General features: G+C 44.7%; 1 protein-coding gene and 1 pseudogene across 2 annotated transcripts in view; one reads left to right on the forward strand and one right to left on the reverse strand.

Moving 5' to 3' along the window:
• LOC147717705 (E3 ubiquitin-protein ligase TRIM39-like) overlaps positions 1-20,343 on the forward strand; it is a 948,681-nt pseudogene that overhangs the window by 380,816 nt on the left and 547,522 nt on the right. The gene's annotated exons all lie outside the window — the stretch shown is intronic.
• LOC147717707 (E3 ubiquitin-protein ligase TRIM11-like) overlaps positions 1-20,343 on the reverse strand; it is a 442,086-nt gene that overhangs the window by 164,104 nt on the left and 257,639 nt on the right. The window contains exons 6-7 of the mRNA XM_086919295.1: positions 15,037-15,146; positions 663-689 (exon numbers count right to left, since the gene is read on the reverse strand). Of these exons, the coding sequence (XP_086775421.1) occupies positions 663-689; positions 15,037-15,146 (137 nt within the window). The remainder of the gene's footprint in view (positions 1-662; positions 690-15,036; positions 15,147-20,343) is intronic.

Below are 20,343 nucleotides of genomic sequence, written 5' to 3' on the forward strand. Positions count from 1 at the left end.
CACAGGAAAGAAAGGAGTAGGGAGAGAAGAGCCTCCAGAGCCAAATAAGAGAGTCCACAGGAGTCTCAGAATCCAAGAAAGGTACACAAACAGGAGGGCCCGGTGCAAACTAACGACAGTAGTAAAACCCACCAAATCGCAGTGTTTCCAGGCAAAGAAGTTAAACCCTACTGACCTTAAATATGTTTCTTCCTTCATTCGCATGGAGGTAATATGAAGTAACAGAAAGAGCACTAATGGAACGCCATGTGTTTATAAAAAAACTCAGTGCTCAATTTCCTATGCTAAGATGGCTGCTGGGCGCGCTGGCTCCTGAGTGCCTGTTTCATTTTCTACTCACAAGATGACCATTGTATTTAGAGAATGCAAATGAATCAGGCCAAGCAAACATGTTCTCCCACTCCCTAGGTTCTGGAGGGACCAGGGCATTAATTTCTCACAAATGGTAAGATGGCTGTACCGTCCTCTGCCTTTGTTAAGTCCTCGAAAACTTGACACCTACTTTGTTAGAGCCCCTGGGGTTGTGTGGGTCCAGTTTGTCATAACCATTTCCCTCAGTTCACTGTAACTCTTGGTAGTTGTAGCTGTGTACTCTCAGTTTCAACAACACATTCTAGAGCATCTAGGGTTTTAGGAAATCAATGTAAATCCCTTCTACTCACATGCAAAGCCTTTGACGTATTTCCACTCTGAAAATAAGAAATAGATACAGAGTTTATGAAGTCACATATAACAATGGGAAATGGCATGAGTCATGTTTTACCATTCATAAAACTTACACAGTTCAGCAGGAAATGTTGCTGTTTACAAAAAAAGAAATAATACATTAGATTCTAAATATTCAACAACAAATTCCTTACTGTTATTTCTTTTAAGCGAAATCAGTCCTCTAACCTCCTCCTCCCCCAATATAATTACCACAGAGGTTCTTTAGGACCACTGTAACTCTAACGCTGGTCCTTCCTACAAGTTTTGCCCCTGTCCTTGGACACACAGGAACCAGGTACTACTGCAAACTCAGTAAATTGTTACCTAATGCCTTTTGGGCTTTGACTTTCATGGGGTAGCAGAGTGTCAAAGCTTACTCTTCGACAATGGTGTGGAGCCAAACTTATATTTGTTCCTAAAGAAAAGTACTCTCAATAAATACAGGGCCTGATTTACAAAAGGGCCTCCACACTCGTGGCGGAGCCCCTGCAGTCATTGTGGAATCTCCACATTCCTGGTGGAGCCCCTGCAGTTGTGGTGGAATCTTCACAATCATGGCGGAGCCCCTGCAGTTATGGTGGAATCTCCACACTCCTGGCTGAGCCCCTGCAGTTGTGGTGGAATCTTCACACTCGTGGCGGTGCCTCTGCAATTATGGTGGAATCTCCACATTTGTGGCGGAGCCCCTGCAGTCGTGGTGGAATCTCTACACTCGTGGTAGAGCCCCAGCGGGCATGGTGGAATATCCATACTCGTGACGGAGCCCCAGCGGTCATGGGGGAATCTCCACACGAGTGGTGGAGCCTCTGGAGTCATGGTGGAATCTCCACACTTGTGGTAGAGCCTCTGCAGTCATGGTGGAATCTCCACACTCGTGGCGGAGCCCCAGCAGTCATGGAGGAATCTCCACACTCGTGGCGGAGCCCCTGCAGTCATGGTGGAATCTCCATACAAGTGAAGGAGCCCCAGAGGTCATGGGGGAATCTCCACACTCGTGGCGGAGCCCCCGCAGTCATGGTGGAATCTCCACAGTCGTGGCAGAGCCCCCGCAGTCATGGTGGAATCTCCACACTCGTGGTGGAGCCCCAGCAGTCATGGAGGAATCTCCTCACTCCTGGCGGAGCCCCTGCAGTCATGGTGGAATCTCCACAGTCGTGGCAGAGCCCCCGCAGTCATGGTGGAATCTCCACACTCGTGGTGGAGCCCCAGCAGTCATGGAGGAATCTCCTCACTCCTGGCGGAGCCCCTGCAGTCATGGTGGAATCTCCACACACGTGGCAGAGCCTCTGCAGTTATGGTGGAATCTCCACAGTCGTGGCTGAGCCCCTGCTGTCATGGGGGAATCTCCACACACGTGGCAGAGCCTCTGCAGTCATGGAGGAATCTCCACACTCCTGGCGGAGCCCCTGCAGTCATGGTGGAATCTCCATACAAGTGATGGAGCCCCAGCGGTCATGGGAGAATCTCCACACTCCTGGCGGAGCCTCTGCAGTCATGGTGGAATCTCCACACACGTGGCAGAGCCTCTGCAGTTATGGTGGAATCTCCACAGTCGTGGCTGAGCCCCTGCTGTCATGGGGGAATCTCCACACACGTGGCAGAGCCTCTGCAGTCATGGAGGAATCTCCACACTCCTGGCGGAGCCCCTGCAGTCATGGTGGAATCCCATACAAGTGATGGAGCCCCAGCGGTCATGGGAGAATCTCCACACTCCTGGCGGAGCCTCTGCAGTCATGGTGGAATCTCCACACTCGTGGCGGAGCCCCTGCAGTCATGGGGGAATCTCCACACTCGTGGTGGAGGCTCTGAAGTCATGGTGGAATCTCCACATACTTTGCAGAGCCCCTGCAGTCAAGGTGGAATCTCCACGCTCGTGGCGGATCCTCTGCAGTCATGGTGTAATCTCCGCAACGAGAATTCTCATTGGGGAGATTCTGCCAGAATGCAGAGACTGCACCACGACTGCAGGGCCTCCGCCACGAATGCAGAGACCCTTTGTGAATCAGGCCCTAAGTGTCCACACTGTGCTATTGTTTTACTAGTGAAAGCTATTTAAGACACTGATTATCATTAAGGTCAAATGTTCAGTACTATACTTGATAGCCTCACTGTGGAACACTTGCTATGAAATGCTACCACTTAATGTGCATCACTACTACAGAGTTGATTGCAGCAATCTGTTGCAGAGAAAAAACTGTTACATTTTGTGTAAACACACTTCAATTGTGTATGAACACACCATTCTTAATGTCAGGAAACTCTTGGCATGGGTCTCCTGCACCAGAAAACCTAACATCTTTCACAGAATGATAAAATGGAAGCAGATGTCACAAGGGTAGAGCCATTCCCCACACCTCCATACCCGCCCTCTTCTTCTGAGTCTCCAAGGACAGGAAGATGAGATCTAGAAGACGACGCCATTACAAAATTATCACATTTCTGCCCATATTTACACTTTGAGAAATAGATCATTGTGTCTGCAACTGAAGACAGCAGTCATCTGTCCATAACATTTTATTTCTCATTGTTTTTTGCAAATACCTTTTCGTTTTCTATTTGTTCCACGCCTCTCATTTCAGATTGTTTAATTAACATTTGTGGTAGGTCACAATCTTTGCTGGGCTATCAGAACACATCTCTAACAAGAGGCCTTTGTCAAGTGACTCAATAACATTGCCAAAGCCAGGCTGTGCAGGAAAAGGCTTGGTTAAATGTGTCAGATGTCTTCTTTTTGGTGATGTCCAAGCAGAGTGTAGGATGGTCCTGGTGGGTCTCCAGAGATAGCTCGTTGAAGAGATGACAGAGCTGCCCACACTGATGCTTTATTGGTTTTGAAGCAAAGTATCAATCTGATGAGGGCTTGTAAGGGCGGCCAATGGAGTTTGTGAAAAGATCCGTTTTATCACCTCTGTGGTTAAGTCGAGCTCAGTATGTTGGGCGGTTTTAGAGTAACACGGGTGCAGGCCGTTGAGTAGGTGTTACACTCACCACTGTTGTATTCAGAAAAGGCATCTATGCAAAAGGTGGGAGGGGAAATCAGTGACTTTGTTTTCCAGAAGGTGATATAATAAATAAGATACAAGGCTAGTGAGGAGCTTTTGAAGAAAGAGGTTGGAGTGTAGTAAGGCATTATTGGGAAGAGATGTGTTAGAGCTCAGTGAAAATCGTAAGCATCTGCAATGGATGGAGGCATGCATGTGATGAGAATTTGGAGAGACACCTTTGCAGAGATAGGCTGGGATCCAGCAGACAATCAAAAAATCTGATGTGACAAGGTAGCCCACATATCGGTTTGTACACATGGCTTATGAAAGTAATGGCATAATAGTCTGCTTAATGATTGTAATTTGATCTTAGTTACCTGTAAGCATAATATGATGCCTGTCTGTTATTCTGTTTCCTTGCATTTTTGGTTCTTATTGCAGTTATTTTTGATGGATTTTCAAATTGCTTTTTAAAAGTTTGATGAAAATGTATTCAAATTTCTGAAAAACTATGTTGATGATGAAGTGAGAAACCAGAGTGGAAATATTACCCAGTGGGACAGCTTGAGTTTCCCAGTTCTGAATGTTCCCAGTGCCCCCTTACATTGGAAGACTAGGAGTTCTGTGGCCCGATTGGTTTGGAGAGGGTGGACACTGAGAGGGAAGAATGGAAATAGAGGATTCACTTTGGATGCAAAGAGACCTTCCCTTTAAGAATTAGTTGAAGCAATTAAATCTCTGCCCTGTCAGCCTCTGTGTGGAGTGTGCTTAGAGGCTCATTTACAGGTTTCTTGTGGAACTGATTATAAAACAGTTCTTTCATCTTACCATTTGATTCAATGAGAACACTGGTTCATGAAGTGACTAATTTACTTGCAAGTGGTTGTTTATTACTAACATACCCACAAACTGCTCTATCCAATTAATACTACTTTCCTCATTCTTGCTCGATGGTCACTGCTTGTGCTCCTCACTGCCACATAATTGCTTTCGTCAGCACTCTTAAAAGGTAAACACGGGCGCAAAATATCACTATTTATATCAGATGGTGACTTTCACACCAAAAATAAATTAGAAACTCCATTAAAAAGAATTAACCACTTGGGCCAGATTGTGAGTTGCATGGTACAGGGGGGTAGAAACTCACCACTTGCAAACATCCTCCCAGTATAGTGCAAATACAAATGAATCACTACAGAATGAGGAAGGCAGAATCAGTTTTTCCGGCTCAAATGTCAGACAGTGTTCTCTTGTTTGAGCAATATAATGCTCCTTCCCCCCTCCCCCCGCCCCACCCCACCCTCTTCTCTGAGCAGGCGATAAATGTGAGTTTTGGGGCTGATTCAGGACAAGGGGTAGTGGGCCGGGTGTGGGGAAGATATCAGGGGACAGGTTAGGATATGGGCTGGCGGGGGTGGGACAATGTATGCGCCCCCTGTGCTGCAGGAGGAGGTCAGGAATGCCTGGGGGACCGCAGGAGGGGGGCACTTTCAGCCCTGTTCTCATGCGATTTTTTTCAGCCAGAATTTCTGGCATTAAAATTGGGCCCAGTGTTCAGGCCCTCCAGTGATCTGGGACAACTAAGGGCCCCTCGTGCCTGGACAGAGCATGCATGAGGGAGGGTCTTCTACCACTGCAGACAGTGTTTGCTAGTAAAGTAGCATTAATATTACTCCACTGTGCACCTGTCTTCGTTAACTCTGTGCAGAAACACTCATGGGCAACAATTCACCACCTTTTAGGGGTAGCAGAAACGATATCACTCCTACATCATATGACAGGAAGTGACACTACCGGACCTTTGACCCCAATGACCTCACAATAAAAATAATTATCACTGGAAGTGACATTATTGATGTAAAAACAGCAAGTGAAAAATTCACAACATCACAAAATCACTACTGCTAATGCAGATTCGTGTCTTTTTTGTTCTCAGTACAAACCCCTGTCTGCAATGAAATGCTAGGAGTGCAGACATGATATATCAGGAAGCAGCTGTCATCTCTACATGTATAGCCATCATATGTTTAACCTATTTCAGCATCAAATTCCCAAGAATGACATAAATGCCCAAGTGAACATCTAATAACCGCACATAGTCAAGATATGCCAACGGACACCCAAAACATACGAAGATATAGGCCCTTATTACGATGTCGGGTGAATGACACTGTTGTAGGAAAGAAACTGCCCAACCATGAGTCGGCGGTTCCGCAATCCCAATTAGTATGCGACTGCACATAGTGCGGTGGGAAACTTCAATTTTTCAATGGGAGCTTGTGCGGCCGGCTGAAATGCACGCAGCACAAGCTCCCATAGTAAAATGGAAGTTTGGAAACATCCACATGGTTCAGAGATTTTGAGGGGGGCACGTCAGTATGCGGAAGGCCAGGGGGAAGGGGGACCTGCTAGTAATTGTACTTATGAAAAAGTCAGGCACGGCCCGTGCTGGGCGTTATACTGGGGCGGTGACGTCAGGCAGGGGAGGGTCAGGGTGGGGGGTTGTAAAATGCGGGATATGGACCATTAGAGTTAAGTACCGAAAAAAACATAAACGAATTTGTTAGTCCACGCTGCATCGCCAAATGTGATGCAGCGTTGGCAACGAAATTCGTTTTATTTATTTTATTCTGTACTTACCTCTAATGGTCCATATCCCGCATTTTACAACCCCCCCACCCTGACCCTCCCCTGCCTGACGTCACCGCTCCAGTATAACGCCCAGTACGGGCCGTGCCTGGGAAAAGTACTTATCTGTTTGCTACTCACTTCCTTAGATGGCTGATGCAAATGAAAATAGAAAATCCTAAACTGTTGAGGTGATCCATCTCCCTACATGGAATGGACTTTACATTGGGCAACAGACCTGGGACTGACCATGCCAATGCAGATAGCCTTTTTCAGGGTCTTCCACTTAAAACAATGAAGACTCTCTTGAGAAAGATTAGTCTCATTCTCTTTTGTTTGGGGGCGGGGGTGTTGTGTAGGAAAGTGCCCTTTTTGACATGTTCAACCCCAGTTCTGCCCTTCAAAAGATGCATTTGACACTGGGGGGATGAGGCCCCCACAGTTCACCTCCCCTTACACGTGGGACCAGCGGGAAAATTGAAATTGAGGTTGATATAGACCCCAAAGCCCCCCTCTTGAATGTGGCAGACAAAGTTTGTGGGACTTGGAGTCATCAAGTATCTCTAATTTGTTTGAGGGGCTGCAAAGGCTGTGGGGTGGAGCCTTTGGACCTAGACCATCCAGGTCTTCATCCTCCCCAATAGCTAAGAGAGAAGTTGGGCCTGCTGAAACCTTGATCGAACCACTGCATAACAGACAATCCGTATGGACTGCCTCAACCATGTATGAGGAGCAAGAGGAACAGGTAGCTGGGCCTAGGAGAAAGATCTCCTGTGATGATGACAAGTATGACAAACACGAACTAACAAAGGATCAATTTTGAACCTCCTTTCCCTAATGCAAACAACCTTTCAGGGAATGTTAAAGGCACTGGTTTCGAATCATACTCAAAATGTTAGGCGTATCCAACTGCTCCAAAGTATTAGTAAATCACTAAAAGATGGTACTGGGGATGCGATCTTGGTAGGGGACCTAAATGGTGTTATTTCTGATCCTAGCGGTTCTCCCCCGAGAGGGTGCTCCCTTGTCTACATGTATCACAAATGATGATATATACATATCTAGATGTCCCTACCTAGTTTGAAAAAGGGGAAGTGTATTCAGGAAGCAAAGAGTTCTATCCAAGTGTAACATCACTATGTTGCTCAAAGCTGGACTGAGAAAGAGAGTTCAGGACGGGAAAGGAAAGGAGGTAGAAAGCATAAGAGCTGTTCGAAGTCCCTTGGCGTGAACTTCCTAAGTCGGCCTCCCAGTCACTTTAAACCCCCGGTTCAAAGGTAGACCATAAAATGTGTGAGCAACTGAGCACTAAGAGGAAGCCGGACAAGAATGATGCAACATGGTGCAGGAAACTTCCAGTTAGAGGGAGAGAGAGAGTCAAGGAAATCAAGGAAAGCTCAATAGCGGCAGAAGAGGTTTCTGGGGACAAAAATAGGAAAATCATTAAAAAAAGTAAAAGTATTAAAATGTTGCAGGGGAGATCTTCACTTATGTTAGGTTGGAGTGTATGATCTGTAAAAGGAGGATCAGCTCAAATAAATACATTTGCAGATCCTAGTAGTCCTGTTGTAGCTAGTGATGGAAAAAGTAGTGAACAGATAAGACCCCCAGTTTTATTCCCCCCCCAAAAAAAAGGCAGGGAGCCAAACAGCCCCATAATAGATTTGCTAATATCAAAAGGTTGAAGAATATTTCTACAAAGGATTTTGCACTGTTCAGTTTTATGGAGGTCGCGGGGGAAGAGATAACCAGAGTTACGTTTTCCACAAACAATAAAAAGAATCTAGTAGAAGCGGCTCGTCCATCCCTGGTGTCAAATGGCATCTGTCTTTGTACAGATAAGGATGCAACACAGTCAATTCCTCTTTTAAGTGAACACTGCGAGCTAAAACAGAACCAGGCTTATATGGCCAGGCCTACTGAATCGAAGCGGAGACTAGGTGCCGGGAGGAGCTGGTGGGAAAATGATGGTTCTCAAGGAAGGATAGTTACCATAACCTTTACTAATGACAGAGTTATGGATTTGAGGGGTCAGAATAGGTTCCACTGCTGGCACCTTGAAGAGCGACAGAGGGAAAATGACTATAGTACTTGGGGGCAGGCCCCATGGAGGAAAGAGAGCTGCTCAGGACAGCTATTTCCCCCCTTGGAATAGTGATGGGGGAGATGAGATCAATTGTTATTATTCAGGGCTCCCGCGAGCCAGTTCGAGTCCCAGTATGGAACATTCATGGGTTCAAAACATTCATGGATATGTCAAACCACTGGGAGATTTTGAAGAATTATTCCATCTTGTTCTTTCAGGCAACCTGGCTGTTGGAGTGCCCTGTAGTGGTGGGTTTGTTGCCATGGCCCAGAATGCTAGGACCTCGCCAAGAGGAAGATCACTGGGTGGATTACTAACATTGGTTTCAGTCTGTTGTGGAAAGAACGTAACAAGACTCCAATCCTCTAGCTCATGGGTTCTCGCTTGTCTAAATGACCTGGATGTAAATATGGAGGGGTTTAAGCAAATGATATGTTTAAATGTGTATATACCGCCAATGTCCCCTCTCCCGAGTGTGAGCTCCTAAATCTGGTCAATGATGTTTAGGGATTTTCCTAATGGGATTTTAATGAAAAATCAGCCTTTAAAGATCTTGATGAGGCTACGAAAGAATTGCGCTTAGCGATAAATATCTTAGAGTGTATCTTTTCTGAAATCTCCAGGGAAGATGATGCAAAGGTTTTGCATTCTCTAGTGGAATTGAATTTCATTAATGTAAATGGTAGTTGTCAAGGTGATATTCCGGCTAGGAGATCAATCAAGTATGGCAAAAGAAAACTGCCCATTGACGATGTGATGATCCCAGTTCACCAGTTCCATCAGGTGAAACACGTTAAAAGTTGTAGTTATGGGCCCATCTTGCCCTCAACCTGGGGTTTACAGGGGTACTTGCTTCACGCCCATATGTTGCAACATGTCTGGAGGTGGTTTACCAAAATAGAATAGAGTCTAGGCTATGGAACATGCATTGCAAGCCCTTTCTTCAGTGGATTGTGAGCCCTGCCCCTTAGAAGTCGGCCAAGATGAATTGGATTGGCACTGTAGGCTAACAAAGAAATTACTAGCTCAATTTAAGGAGGCAAAAGGAGATTTCTGCCTAGGTAACAGTCCAAGAAATAAGAGGAACTCTTGGTTCGATGATGAATGTCGGGAGAGTAGTAGGGTGGTAAACAGGAGCCGCTGCCACTGGTTGCTAAACCCAAATGATGATAATTTAAGAACGAAATGGTTGCCTCAAAAGCACCCTACAGGAACCTGTGTATGTATAAAAAGAATGTAGTGGCAATTGGGTTCAGATTGAGCTTGATGGGTGTGGAAATCTGAATAGGAAAACAGCAGAGCTGCGTTTTAGCACCACTGCTGTTTAGCATGTATATCGCAGACCTTCCCGAGACGCTACGTACTACACACAGTTTCACATCAAAGGTTGGAGGTAGGCACATTAGTTGCCTCATGTATGCAGTCGATCTGGTGGTTATGGATCTTACACCTATTGGGTTGCAATGGAAACTAAATGCCCTAAATGCCTATTGCCCTGAAAACAAGCTAACAATAACTGTTGATAAGACTAAAACATTGTTTTTTGGCAAGATAAAAAGGATATTTGCATTTGTTTCTCGGTAATGTAAGATTAGAGCAGGTTAGAGAGTATAAATATCTAGGCCTAACCTTCTCGGATGATTTGAGGTGGAATAAACAAATGGCTGCTCGGAGGCTTTCCCTGTCTACAGTAGTGAATGGGGTGAAAAGGTTTGACCATAAATTTGGCAGTCATACATTGGAACCACTAAGCAAAGTTATCCAGGGTAAGCTGATTTCACAAGCCGTATATCGAGCAGAGGTGTTGGCTTTGGACGGGTGAGCCATAAGGGAAAGGTTAGACGCACTTCTCTAAAATTGCTTCTTGATCTCCCCAAAAATTCTATGATTCAAGCTGTAAGGAGGGAGATGAGAACTGTAGCCTGCAGTTTGCTGGCTAATGCCAGAGCCTTGCGCTTTTTAGCTGCTCTTAAAATTTGCCCCCCATGAGGCAAACTGTCTGGGCAAATTGTACTGGCAAGGATAACATCTATCTCTGGGAAAAGGAATCCTGTGACAATAATGCAAAAGAGTTTGAATGTTTCAGAGAGGTGTATTGAAGATGGGGAAGTGGTTTCCTTTAACTAGATAAAGAGCTCACTCAGGATAAGTGTCATAGAAACCAGTTGGAAAGAGGATCTGTGCCATCTTAAAACTAAGAGCTCAGCTATTCCTTTCTTAGCTTCACAGAAGAGTACAGATTTGTTACCAACCTATGTAATATCCCAGACATGCAAGTGTGGTATTAGGTTTTGTGCTACAGGGTGGGAATTGATCCTGGGTGGTGTATTAAAGGATTGAAATCAGAGGTGGTTAAGCGCAATAGCCAGTGCCCCTTTATGAGAGAGAAGAAATACTCAGTGAGCCATTTATTGCTGGATTGTTTATTCTTCATGGAGAAAAGGAAAAAGATTCTTCAGCCTGTGTTTAAAAAATACGGGATCCAAACCGGGGATGTGGGGCTAGAGCTTATTTATCTATACTACTATTATAAATGGAGAACTTGCACCTTTAGGCAAGGTAAACTCGGGAACCACAGCGCCAATCTACACACCCGATACACCGTTGAAATTGGCAGGGTGTGTAGATGGTCATAGGCTTTAACATTTTTTCAAATAAACGTTATATAAAAAGTTAAATTTTTACAAAAAGTAGTTCCCCCAAAGTAGCGCCGGCCGCGACTGTGCGTCGTCACGTCAGGAGCAGGGGAGGAGCAGCGTCCCAGGAGCGGCGGACATGGCGCACAGGGGAGGAGCGGTGAAGTGAGGCCAGCGGCGGAGCGGAGAGGCGGATATGGCGCGGGGAGGAGCGGCGGCGGGCACGTGGTGAGTGGCAGAGCGGCGGAGCGGAGAAATATGGACCGGCGGTGTGAGCAGCAGAGGCAAGGTAAGAATCCGAGGCAGCCAGGGTCGGGGCAGGCGGGCGGGGCACGGGCTGCTGGGGAATGTCAGGGCAGGCGGGGGTAGGGGAAGCCAGCATTTCAGGTTTGCGTGCTCTCCCGCCCCGGCCCCCGCCCGCCACAACATTGTCCGGGACACAGACAATGTCGTGGCGGGCGGGGGCCTGGGCGGGAGAGCACGCAAACCTGAAATGCAGCCCCCAGCCCCCTTCTACCCCAGGCAACGCTGGGGCGGGCTGCTAGTAGTCTTATATTTTGAGATTTAGCTATCGCTGTTGGTCAATCCTTGTGTAACATCATAACGACAGAACTGGCACTATCTTCCCCATAGGGTTGAAGATCTAGGTCTGTATGGATGTAATACCATTCAGCCAGCTGATATTAAGTAAATCAGTGGATCCCCAAATAGGAAGGTTGTGAAAAGCTGCTATGCATATTGCACTTTAGAATCCTGTTTAGGGAAAATGTATGATTTGATGCTGGTTAAATACATTACATTTTAAAATGTTATTGCGGCAGAATGTACCATTCTTATGTTGACCATTTTCTTTTTTACTATTTTGTAGTGAAATGTTACAAATGTATACAAGACTTGGATTGTAGATTGCATTGGGTTAGGGTAGGGAACATTTTTAATGATTATTTAGCTGAAGTGGAATAATCTACAAGTAGTTATGTAAAAGTATATAACCATGCACTGCATTTTAGATTATTATAACTAAGTACTTTTTATGCCTTTTCTTTCTTTTATGAAAGTGTGTGTAATATTTTTATAGGAATATATTTCTTGGAAATAAAGTACTCTGAATTGAATTGACATGAAAGTGCAATGGGTCCCTGCTAACAAGGTCCCCAGTGCCAGTGCTCTTTCCCTTAAAACAAGGTAAATATCCTATTGTAACCCAATTGACAAGGACTTTAGCACCCATGTAAGTCCTTAGTAAATTATACCCCTGGCACCCAAGGCATGAGTATTAAATGGGGTCCTCCAGGGGCTGCAGCATGTAATATGCCACCTTAAGAGATCCATACCCAAACAGAATGCAGACTGCCACTGCAGGCTGAGTGAAAGAGGGCACACCATTCTGAAAACACAACATGGCACACTCACGGTGTGCCATGCCAAGGTACACTGCATATACTTTTTGTCAGTCACTACTACAGCTTGCCTTAGAGCCCTTAGGCAGGGTGCAATATTTTATATGCGAGGGCAAATCTGCATGAGCAGTTAGGCCCCTGTGATGTCTAGTTCCATAGCTAGATATGGCAAGTGATCAGACAGCCATCTTAAAGACAAGTACTGGGCACTGTTCATTACGAGTTACCCAGCCAAATGATGGCTTCACTGAAACTAATCATGTTTGGTATCAACAACTTGTCTTAATAAATCTCTTCCGATGCCATTACTAGATTTATTATGATATGCACCCAGTGGGCACCTTAGATGTGCCCCCTGAAAACCTATTAGTCCTTTAGTGTTCTGACTGACTGGTATCTCCCAGTCTGCCACCACCATAGATGAGTTTCTGACCCCCTGTAAGTTGGAGTCTGCGCTCTCAGAGGCAGAATCAATGCCTGCTCAGGCGGAGGGTGGTCACACCTCCTCCAGGAGGATGGCTAGTGAATGAGCATATTGTACAAAGACAAGGGAACCCAATTTAAGTAGTCAGGGACCTTTGGGTGCAAATTATTTTGTGGAAACAACAGTCTCTCACAACAAGAATGATTTTAAGGAAAGTACATATAGAGATACAATGATATCTATATTTTGCTGTCCAACTGGACAAAAATCCTTTTATATGAATTATTTAAAACAAAAACATACAAGTGCAGTCAGATATACCATAAAGGAACTAAAAGCGCAGGCATTTATATTAGCTTGACCAGAAACACAAATCCAAAATATATCAAGAAAGATTGCAGTACATCACCATAGCACATCATGGTAAATATTTTATATGGTTGTGCCAAGGTGATCCCAACATTCTGCTTTAAGGCATCGAAATGTAATCGACTGTTCTCACCTTGACACAACCGTATAAAATAATTACGAAGATTTGCTATGATGATGTAATGTAATCTTTCTTGGATTCACTCCCCTGCCTCTGCAGGCACGGCAACGAAGCTGACCGGTCTGCTGCTCCTGACGTTCCACGTACTTTGAAAGGCTCAGAAACACAGGTAATGGTTCTGCCACTCCCTTGAGGTTTGACCTGTCCTCTCAGCAAGTTTGAGGCCAGTATCCCTCGTCAAACCCCCTGTGCACGGCGTTGACTTACTATTGCCAAGGCTTGTTGGCTCTGCACTCCAGAGATCTTCGGCCACAAGAAGCTCCAGCCTCCAGCAACTCTTCCTGCCAAGATCTTCGTCCTCACTGCATACTCTGCACCGTGGTCGAGGGTCTTCTCTTGCTTCAGTGGGTTCCCCTGCTTGCTCAGGCCCTGCTCTGACTCTCCTGGACTTTCTGACTCCATTGGACCTTTCTGGTCCCAACGTTGCTCCTTCATTGTTTTCCATGTCTGTTTTTGCTGCCAATGTTGTTGGTGCTCCCGCCGGACACCGACTCCCTCGTTCTTGACTTTTGACATCGGAGAGCTCGTGAATGGCTATTGGTCTTCCTTAGTGTCACCTGGTCCTCACAGCTGCAGAGACAAGGTCTCGCTCATCACTACTGCACCTTCCGTCATCGGTGATCATTGCTCTTCCATGCCTCCTGGTAACCTCCAAGTGGCATATACTCTGTCCACTCCGCTTGCAGGTTATTCTCTTCAATAATCCACCCTGGAATTCCACCAGACTCTTGCAGTCTTTCCCGGCAGCATCTTTACTGAAGTCCTCCATTGTGGTCTACAGCGTTATCCGACGTCATTTCTCACCTATGCACCTGGCTTCCCTGGTGTAGGTAGTCTGGTTCCTGGGGTATCCACGGGTGGGGTGACTCTCCAACCTTCTGTCTTCCACTGGGATTCTTCAGGGTCCACTGGGAAGGGTCATTCTTCCAAACTACAACAGTGACTTTCCCTTTGACTACTACTGAGTATGCACCTGTATTTTCATTCTGCTTGGGTAGTTCCATGTGTCCCCAGCTCTTCTGAGTCTCCTGGTCCAAGTCCTGACTTCAGTCGCAGTTCGCATTCCCCTTTCTTAGTATATTGTTTGGTCTCCCCCTGGAGACCACCATGTATTGTGCTTACTTACGCCTTGCAATTGAAGTATTATTGTGTATTTTCTGTTGATATCTCCTGGTATGAGGTATACCAATCTGTTAGTGAGTGTTGTGTAATCAATAGACATATTTTTATAACTATACTGTGTGGTTCTATTTCGTTTAACCTACACTACATGATTAGGTCTGGTGAAACAAGCTGTTTAACACTCTGGACTAAGCCTAAAGGTTGCGCTCCACAGCTACCACTTAGAGAGCTTTCTATGGTTGTCTAAGACCACTAAAATCACCATAAGGGTTGTCTGGATTAGTGCAAGGTGCTTCACTTAAATGTGTGTGCACCATATACTAAGCCAGTCTCCTACAATAAACCTAGGTTGCTTGATACTACCATTTGTGACAGGCATAATGTTGGTACTATACCATTTTCAAATATGTCCAGTTCTTCAAGATCATTTTAACTTTCTCTCTCAAATAGAAATAGCTACCACATACATGTCTCACATAAATGTCTAGAGTTAAGTACCTTTTAATTCCAGGAGCTTCTCCTGCAGTGAGGTATCTTCTCCAATGCCCTGCAAAGCCTTCTCCACAATCTCATCTTTCTCAGGCTTCGAAATCTTCACCTCATCACACCTGAGAATCAGAGAACAACACTGTAGATGACATTCAAACTTTACACCTGAGTAGGGTTTGGAGGTGAGTGTTTAGTGTTTTTTAAGCCCAGAGATAATTAAGTTAAAAAGATAAAAAGAAGAGAAATGGAGAACAGATGTCTCTACCATGAGATACCTTAGGGGTATCTGAAGCATACCAGGTGGTAAGCATGAATCTTGCCTGAAGACACACATTGGAGAGGACTAATGGACATGGATGGGTGAGGTGGCTAATGAGATGAATGGATACCTTCTATGTGCAACATTGAATGGAGCAGGAGGTTGTGTAGTATATTTTGCTTGGGGAGCATCTCCCTGTATCAGTGTAAAATGAAGTTACAAGAGTGTTCTACAAGGACTTAGAGTTGGATGTCACAGCTGAAAGCAGAGGCTGGGCTTGTACATCTACAGCTCCTGCCGGGGTTAAGTAATTACGTAATAGGATTCTTGAGGGGCGACTTGAAGGAACACTTATGCGGCAAGGGTGGGATGTCTTGTATGTACTGCAAGGAAAAGTGAAGCTTGGAGGAAGAGATGATCTGGGCTCAGACCAGTACTTTTCACCATCAGAACCTGAAATTTACAAGCATCTGTGTTGTGCAAACCCACAAGTGCCATGTTTCAGGCTCTGAAGTTGGGCTGACTATCAACGGTATCCACAGTTCTCCATTCAGTGGAGTGTATATCAACTCTGCAAATAAGTATTGTACAGCAAACACAAAAACTAAATATATATGGCAACACCTACCAGGAGCAGCCCAACTTACTGTAAATGGCCAAGAAGGGTGTAGTCCTTTTATTTTGTTATTATATAGTTTCTAGTACTTTTAGTATTTACTTAGGTTTCAATATTATTGTTATTTGTTTAGGGGTCGTAAACCCTAGGGGCTTGTGTGCCCTTGATGGAATTACTGCATCCAGGCAGGGTTCACACACCTGGACATGAGTCCTGACTCTGAGGTGGTTGGGTGAAGAAGGGTCCCTAATTCCTTGCTTTAAGTTATTTGATAAACACATGTGGTCCCTTTGTGACATCCCTGCATGTTCTAGTGTATCAGGGGACGATCTACCTGTCCCCCATTGATTCATACTCCCTTTTTACCAGGACTTGTGGACAAAGCTCTGAGTCCTAGAATGGCGCTTGCAACAGACATTTTCTACCAATCAGAGCTTTGGGTTTAGTGAACCGCAAACCCGAATTGGACAGTGGGAGTTAAAAGTTCACTCGTCCAATGGGGTTACATGGATAGTCTGTGAACAAAGATTCAAGGAGTCTCTACGGATTAACCATCCAAATATCTCTAACTTTTAACCAAGTAACTATGGGCCAGATTCACAGAACTAACTTAAGACAAAATCCTAAACTTACTACTTTTGGTATTCACAGAAGGCATTTAGTAGTAGTTAAGTTAGGATTTTGTCTTAAGTTTGACTTAAGACAAACTTAAGACAGACTTGAGACAGACTTAAGACAGACTTAAGACATACTTAAGACAGACTTAAGACAGTCTGTCTTAAGTGAATCGTGAATCGTCCCCATACACTCCCACCGCTGCCATGCACAGTGTTGACATAAATGATGTCAGTTGCAGTGATAATCTCAATAATGTCACAACACATGTCTGAGTGATATAATATGTGAGGTAATTAGCAGTGCATGGCAATGGCTCAAGTTATAGTGACTTTTAGGGCGAAAGTTATAGTTATTTAAGATAATTATAACTGATGAATTTCAGTGGTTTTGTTTCTTTAAAATTGTATATTTTAACTAACATTCTCAACAATGATAACGTTGCTTTAACATAAAGTAAGATTTCCATTGCTGTGATGGCATGGGGTTGGAAGCAGAGCATTGGCCTGTGACCAGGGGCTGCGCCTTGCTCCCTGGAGGGGCCCAACTCCCCACTGAGCATGGCCTTCGGCTGTGCAAGGTTGTGGTTGAGCACAGTGCCTTGCCTGTGGCCAAGCCATGCGCCCAACCTCCCACAGGCACCCATCCCCTCCCTGCGCATAGGCTTTGGCATGCACAATGTGGGCATGGGTGCAGGTTGTGGCCTGAGGCTGGGCGGCATGAGTTTGGGTGAAAGGGCTGGCCTGCAGTCAGAGCCTACGCCCAGCCCCACGTAGTCGCATACAGCTGACTGTTTGTAACAATACAAAGGATGTTACTTTCAGTAGGAGGGCATGGTACAGTCCCCCGCAAAGTTCTTCTTGCCACACAGAACAAGAATTATGAAAGCGCTCAGAGAATTATTTGTGTCACCACCTACTATACACAGAGCAATGCCATCCGCAAAATTGGTAATAAGCATTGGGGCTTGATAGCTGAGAACATCAGCCAACATGCCCTCCCCATACACTCCTTCAAGGAGGCAAAAAGCATCAGGGACAGTGTAGTAACCTCTTTCTTGGAAACCCCCGAACAACAAACATTACAGACTCAGTGGAATTTACCTGTGACCACAGGTCATTTCAGATGCTAGGGCTGTGAATTAACCTCACAAACCAAGCAATTTAACTACAAACAACACACAGTAGAGCTAAAAGCATTTACTAATTGCAACACAAGCAATGCAATCTACTGCATTACATGCCCCTGTGGGCTCCTTTATGTTGGACAGACCCAACAGAAGGTCAAAGTAAGGATTTTGCAACACTGCAGCAGACTGAGGTGTGAGGTACAGGGTGCCCCACTAGTTGACCATTTCAGGGTAGCGAAACACAAACCGGGTGCCTGAAGTGTGTTGTACTAGAAAAAGTGGTCATAGCTCCAAGGGGAGGTAACATAAGCTCCATCCTAAATGTCAGGGAAAGCAAATGTATGAGCCGCCTTGATTCAATCGCTAATGGGCTTAATGAACACGATGCTAACTATGCCCAGCTAGCATGTCTCTAATAATATACTTTGGCTTGCATTGCTTTCGTTATGTATTCTCTTACCCCTGCAGGTGAACGGCGACAAGCAAGATGACTGCTAAATCTATATGTGCTTGTACTGCTATGTCTCTGTACCCGAATACTGTATAATTACACCAGCTGTACAATTTCCCGTTAGTTATGTACTAACTGACATGTAGATATACTTGACATATATCATGACTCTATACAACTCAGCCACTTAGTAATGGTAATTCTAATATGATGCCCTGCTAAATTATAAGTTTCGGTTAGGGTATATGATAACAGGCTGCATAATTTCTTATTGACTGTGCATCAGCTGTTATGCAGGTACACTAGATGTATATCCCAAGGCCACTAATCTAAGCCACTTCGTAATGTTTACCCTATTTATGTGAGGCCCATTCGGCACTCAGCACAGTATGTTCTGCCCGTTTATATTGTGACACTGTAACCATCGCACACACAATATATTTCTATTTAATCCCTTTAATATTCCCTGGGAACCTTCTCTTTACCGTTTTTAAAGCAATGGATCTGTTTTTTGCTTAGACCGATTTTCCGTCAGTCTAGTCTTTCCATTGAATCAATAGTGACACGGAGCCCATCCGGTGCAGCTGGTCGCTAGCATCCAGCGGCTGCAGCACTTCCGGGACACTTGCACGCTTCCTTTTTAAGCGTTCCGTAACGGGCTGCCATTCTCTTGTGATTTTTTCCGGGGACAGCAGCATCCCTCGCGGTAAGCGATTTCCACTCTAGTCTGTAGCAGGGCTTTGTCTGTTCAACTTCTGGACAAGCTTTTGAGTACCTACACTGAACGTGTGCTAATACAATCCCTTTTTGCATTAAAACACGGGGATTGCCAGTACATTATTGAAGCTCAAGGTCACGGACGATCAGTGAGTTATTTACCAGTACTCTGCTTGTTAATCCTTTACTCGTTGAGCCCTATAGCCTCAATATGTGCATTATGGATGCAACATATATATTTTCCATTACCATTTTTTCAGAATCAGAACGCTCATAATCGGAATGCACAACTGACCCTACAAGAGGTAATTGGTTGTGGTGTGTTTTGAGATTTGGGATGTATCTGGGGACTAGTGTTTTGGTATTCTACACCATATTAGGAAGCCAGTTTGTTTTCATACGATAAGGATTGGTTTTGTACCGATTGTGACACATGAGGAAGATAGTGTTTTCTTATCCCCCTCCTTTGGAGATTTAAACAATTAGCTTGGCATGTGTGTATGCCCTCCCTTATTTTACTCCATTTTTGTTTGATTGATGCTTGATTTAACTTTTGACTCAGACTTTTATGTGTATGGCAACCATTGATGGGCTACTTATGGATACACCTTATTCCTCAGGTGATATTGTGCTCTCCCTGTCTCACAACGAGCCTACCGGCCCATTTCATTTAGCTGAACAAGCGCCACCGGAATTGGGTGGTTCTTTGGTAAATATTGGCATATAATTACGCCTATGGTTGAATAAGTGCGATTACTTTAAACTTAACTTATGTTTCATTTGCTCTAGGTGCCCCCTTTTAACGCACATCACCCACCCCAGTCCTGAGGAAGACCCCGCAGTAAGGTGGCAACTTACCCTACATCTATAAGGGGTCGAAACGTCGACTTCTACATCTTTACCTATCCATGAACAACAGACTATTATTACTGTGTTTCAATATATGGCATAGGTTTTACATTGTTTTTCCATGTGCCTCAGTAAAACATGTATATGTGGTGTCAAATGATGTATTCTGTGACCTCACTGGATCTTTAAATGCCTCTCACTAAACCCTAAACCCTCACCAAACCACATTACCCACCCCACTCCCCCTTTTTTCCTTCTGGGCACATTGTATATGCTGCAAGACAATCTCTGTCATACACTGCATAGATAAGGAGGTGATTAAACAACATCCCTCTTACAAATTGTTGTTTTATTGTTACTTTCAAATTGAGCAAAAAGGATCGTTTGTTCTTTAAACAGTGCGCACTGGGACCATTCCCCTGTAACATTGAATACCTAGGTCCCAGTACTTTTGGGTTTGCCCTTTAATGTAATGGTTACTTTCAGTAAGGCAGACATACTTTCTTTGCCAAAAATTCACCAATAAATATAATCAAATGTATATTTCACAAATTCAAACATTGTAATGATTAATTAAAGTTATTGTCATAAAATATTTTCTTTAAAACTTTTTATCAAATGACTTTAACGCGTCTTTGAGCCTTTCTTTTAAACATTTTTCATGGTGCAAAGTGCATCCA

The sequence above is a fragment of the Lissotriton vulgaris genome, chromosome 5 (genome assembly GCF_964263255.1).
Source record: "Lissotriton vulgaris chromosome 5, aLisVul1.2, whole genome shotgun sequence".
Taxonomy (NCBI): Eukaryota; Metazoa; Chordata; class Amphibia; order Caudata; family Salamandridae; genus Lissotriton; species Lissotriton vulgaris.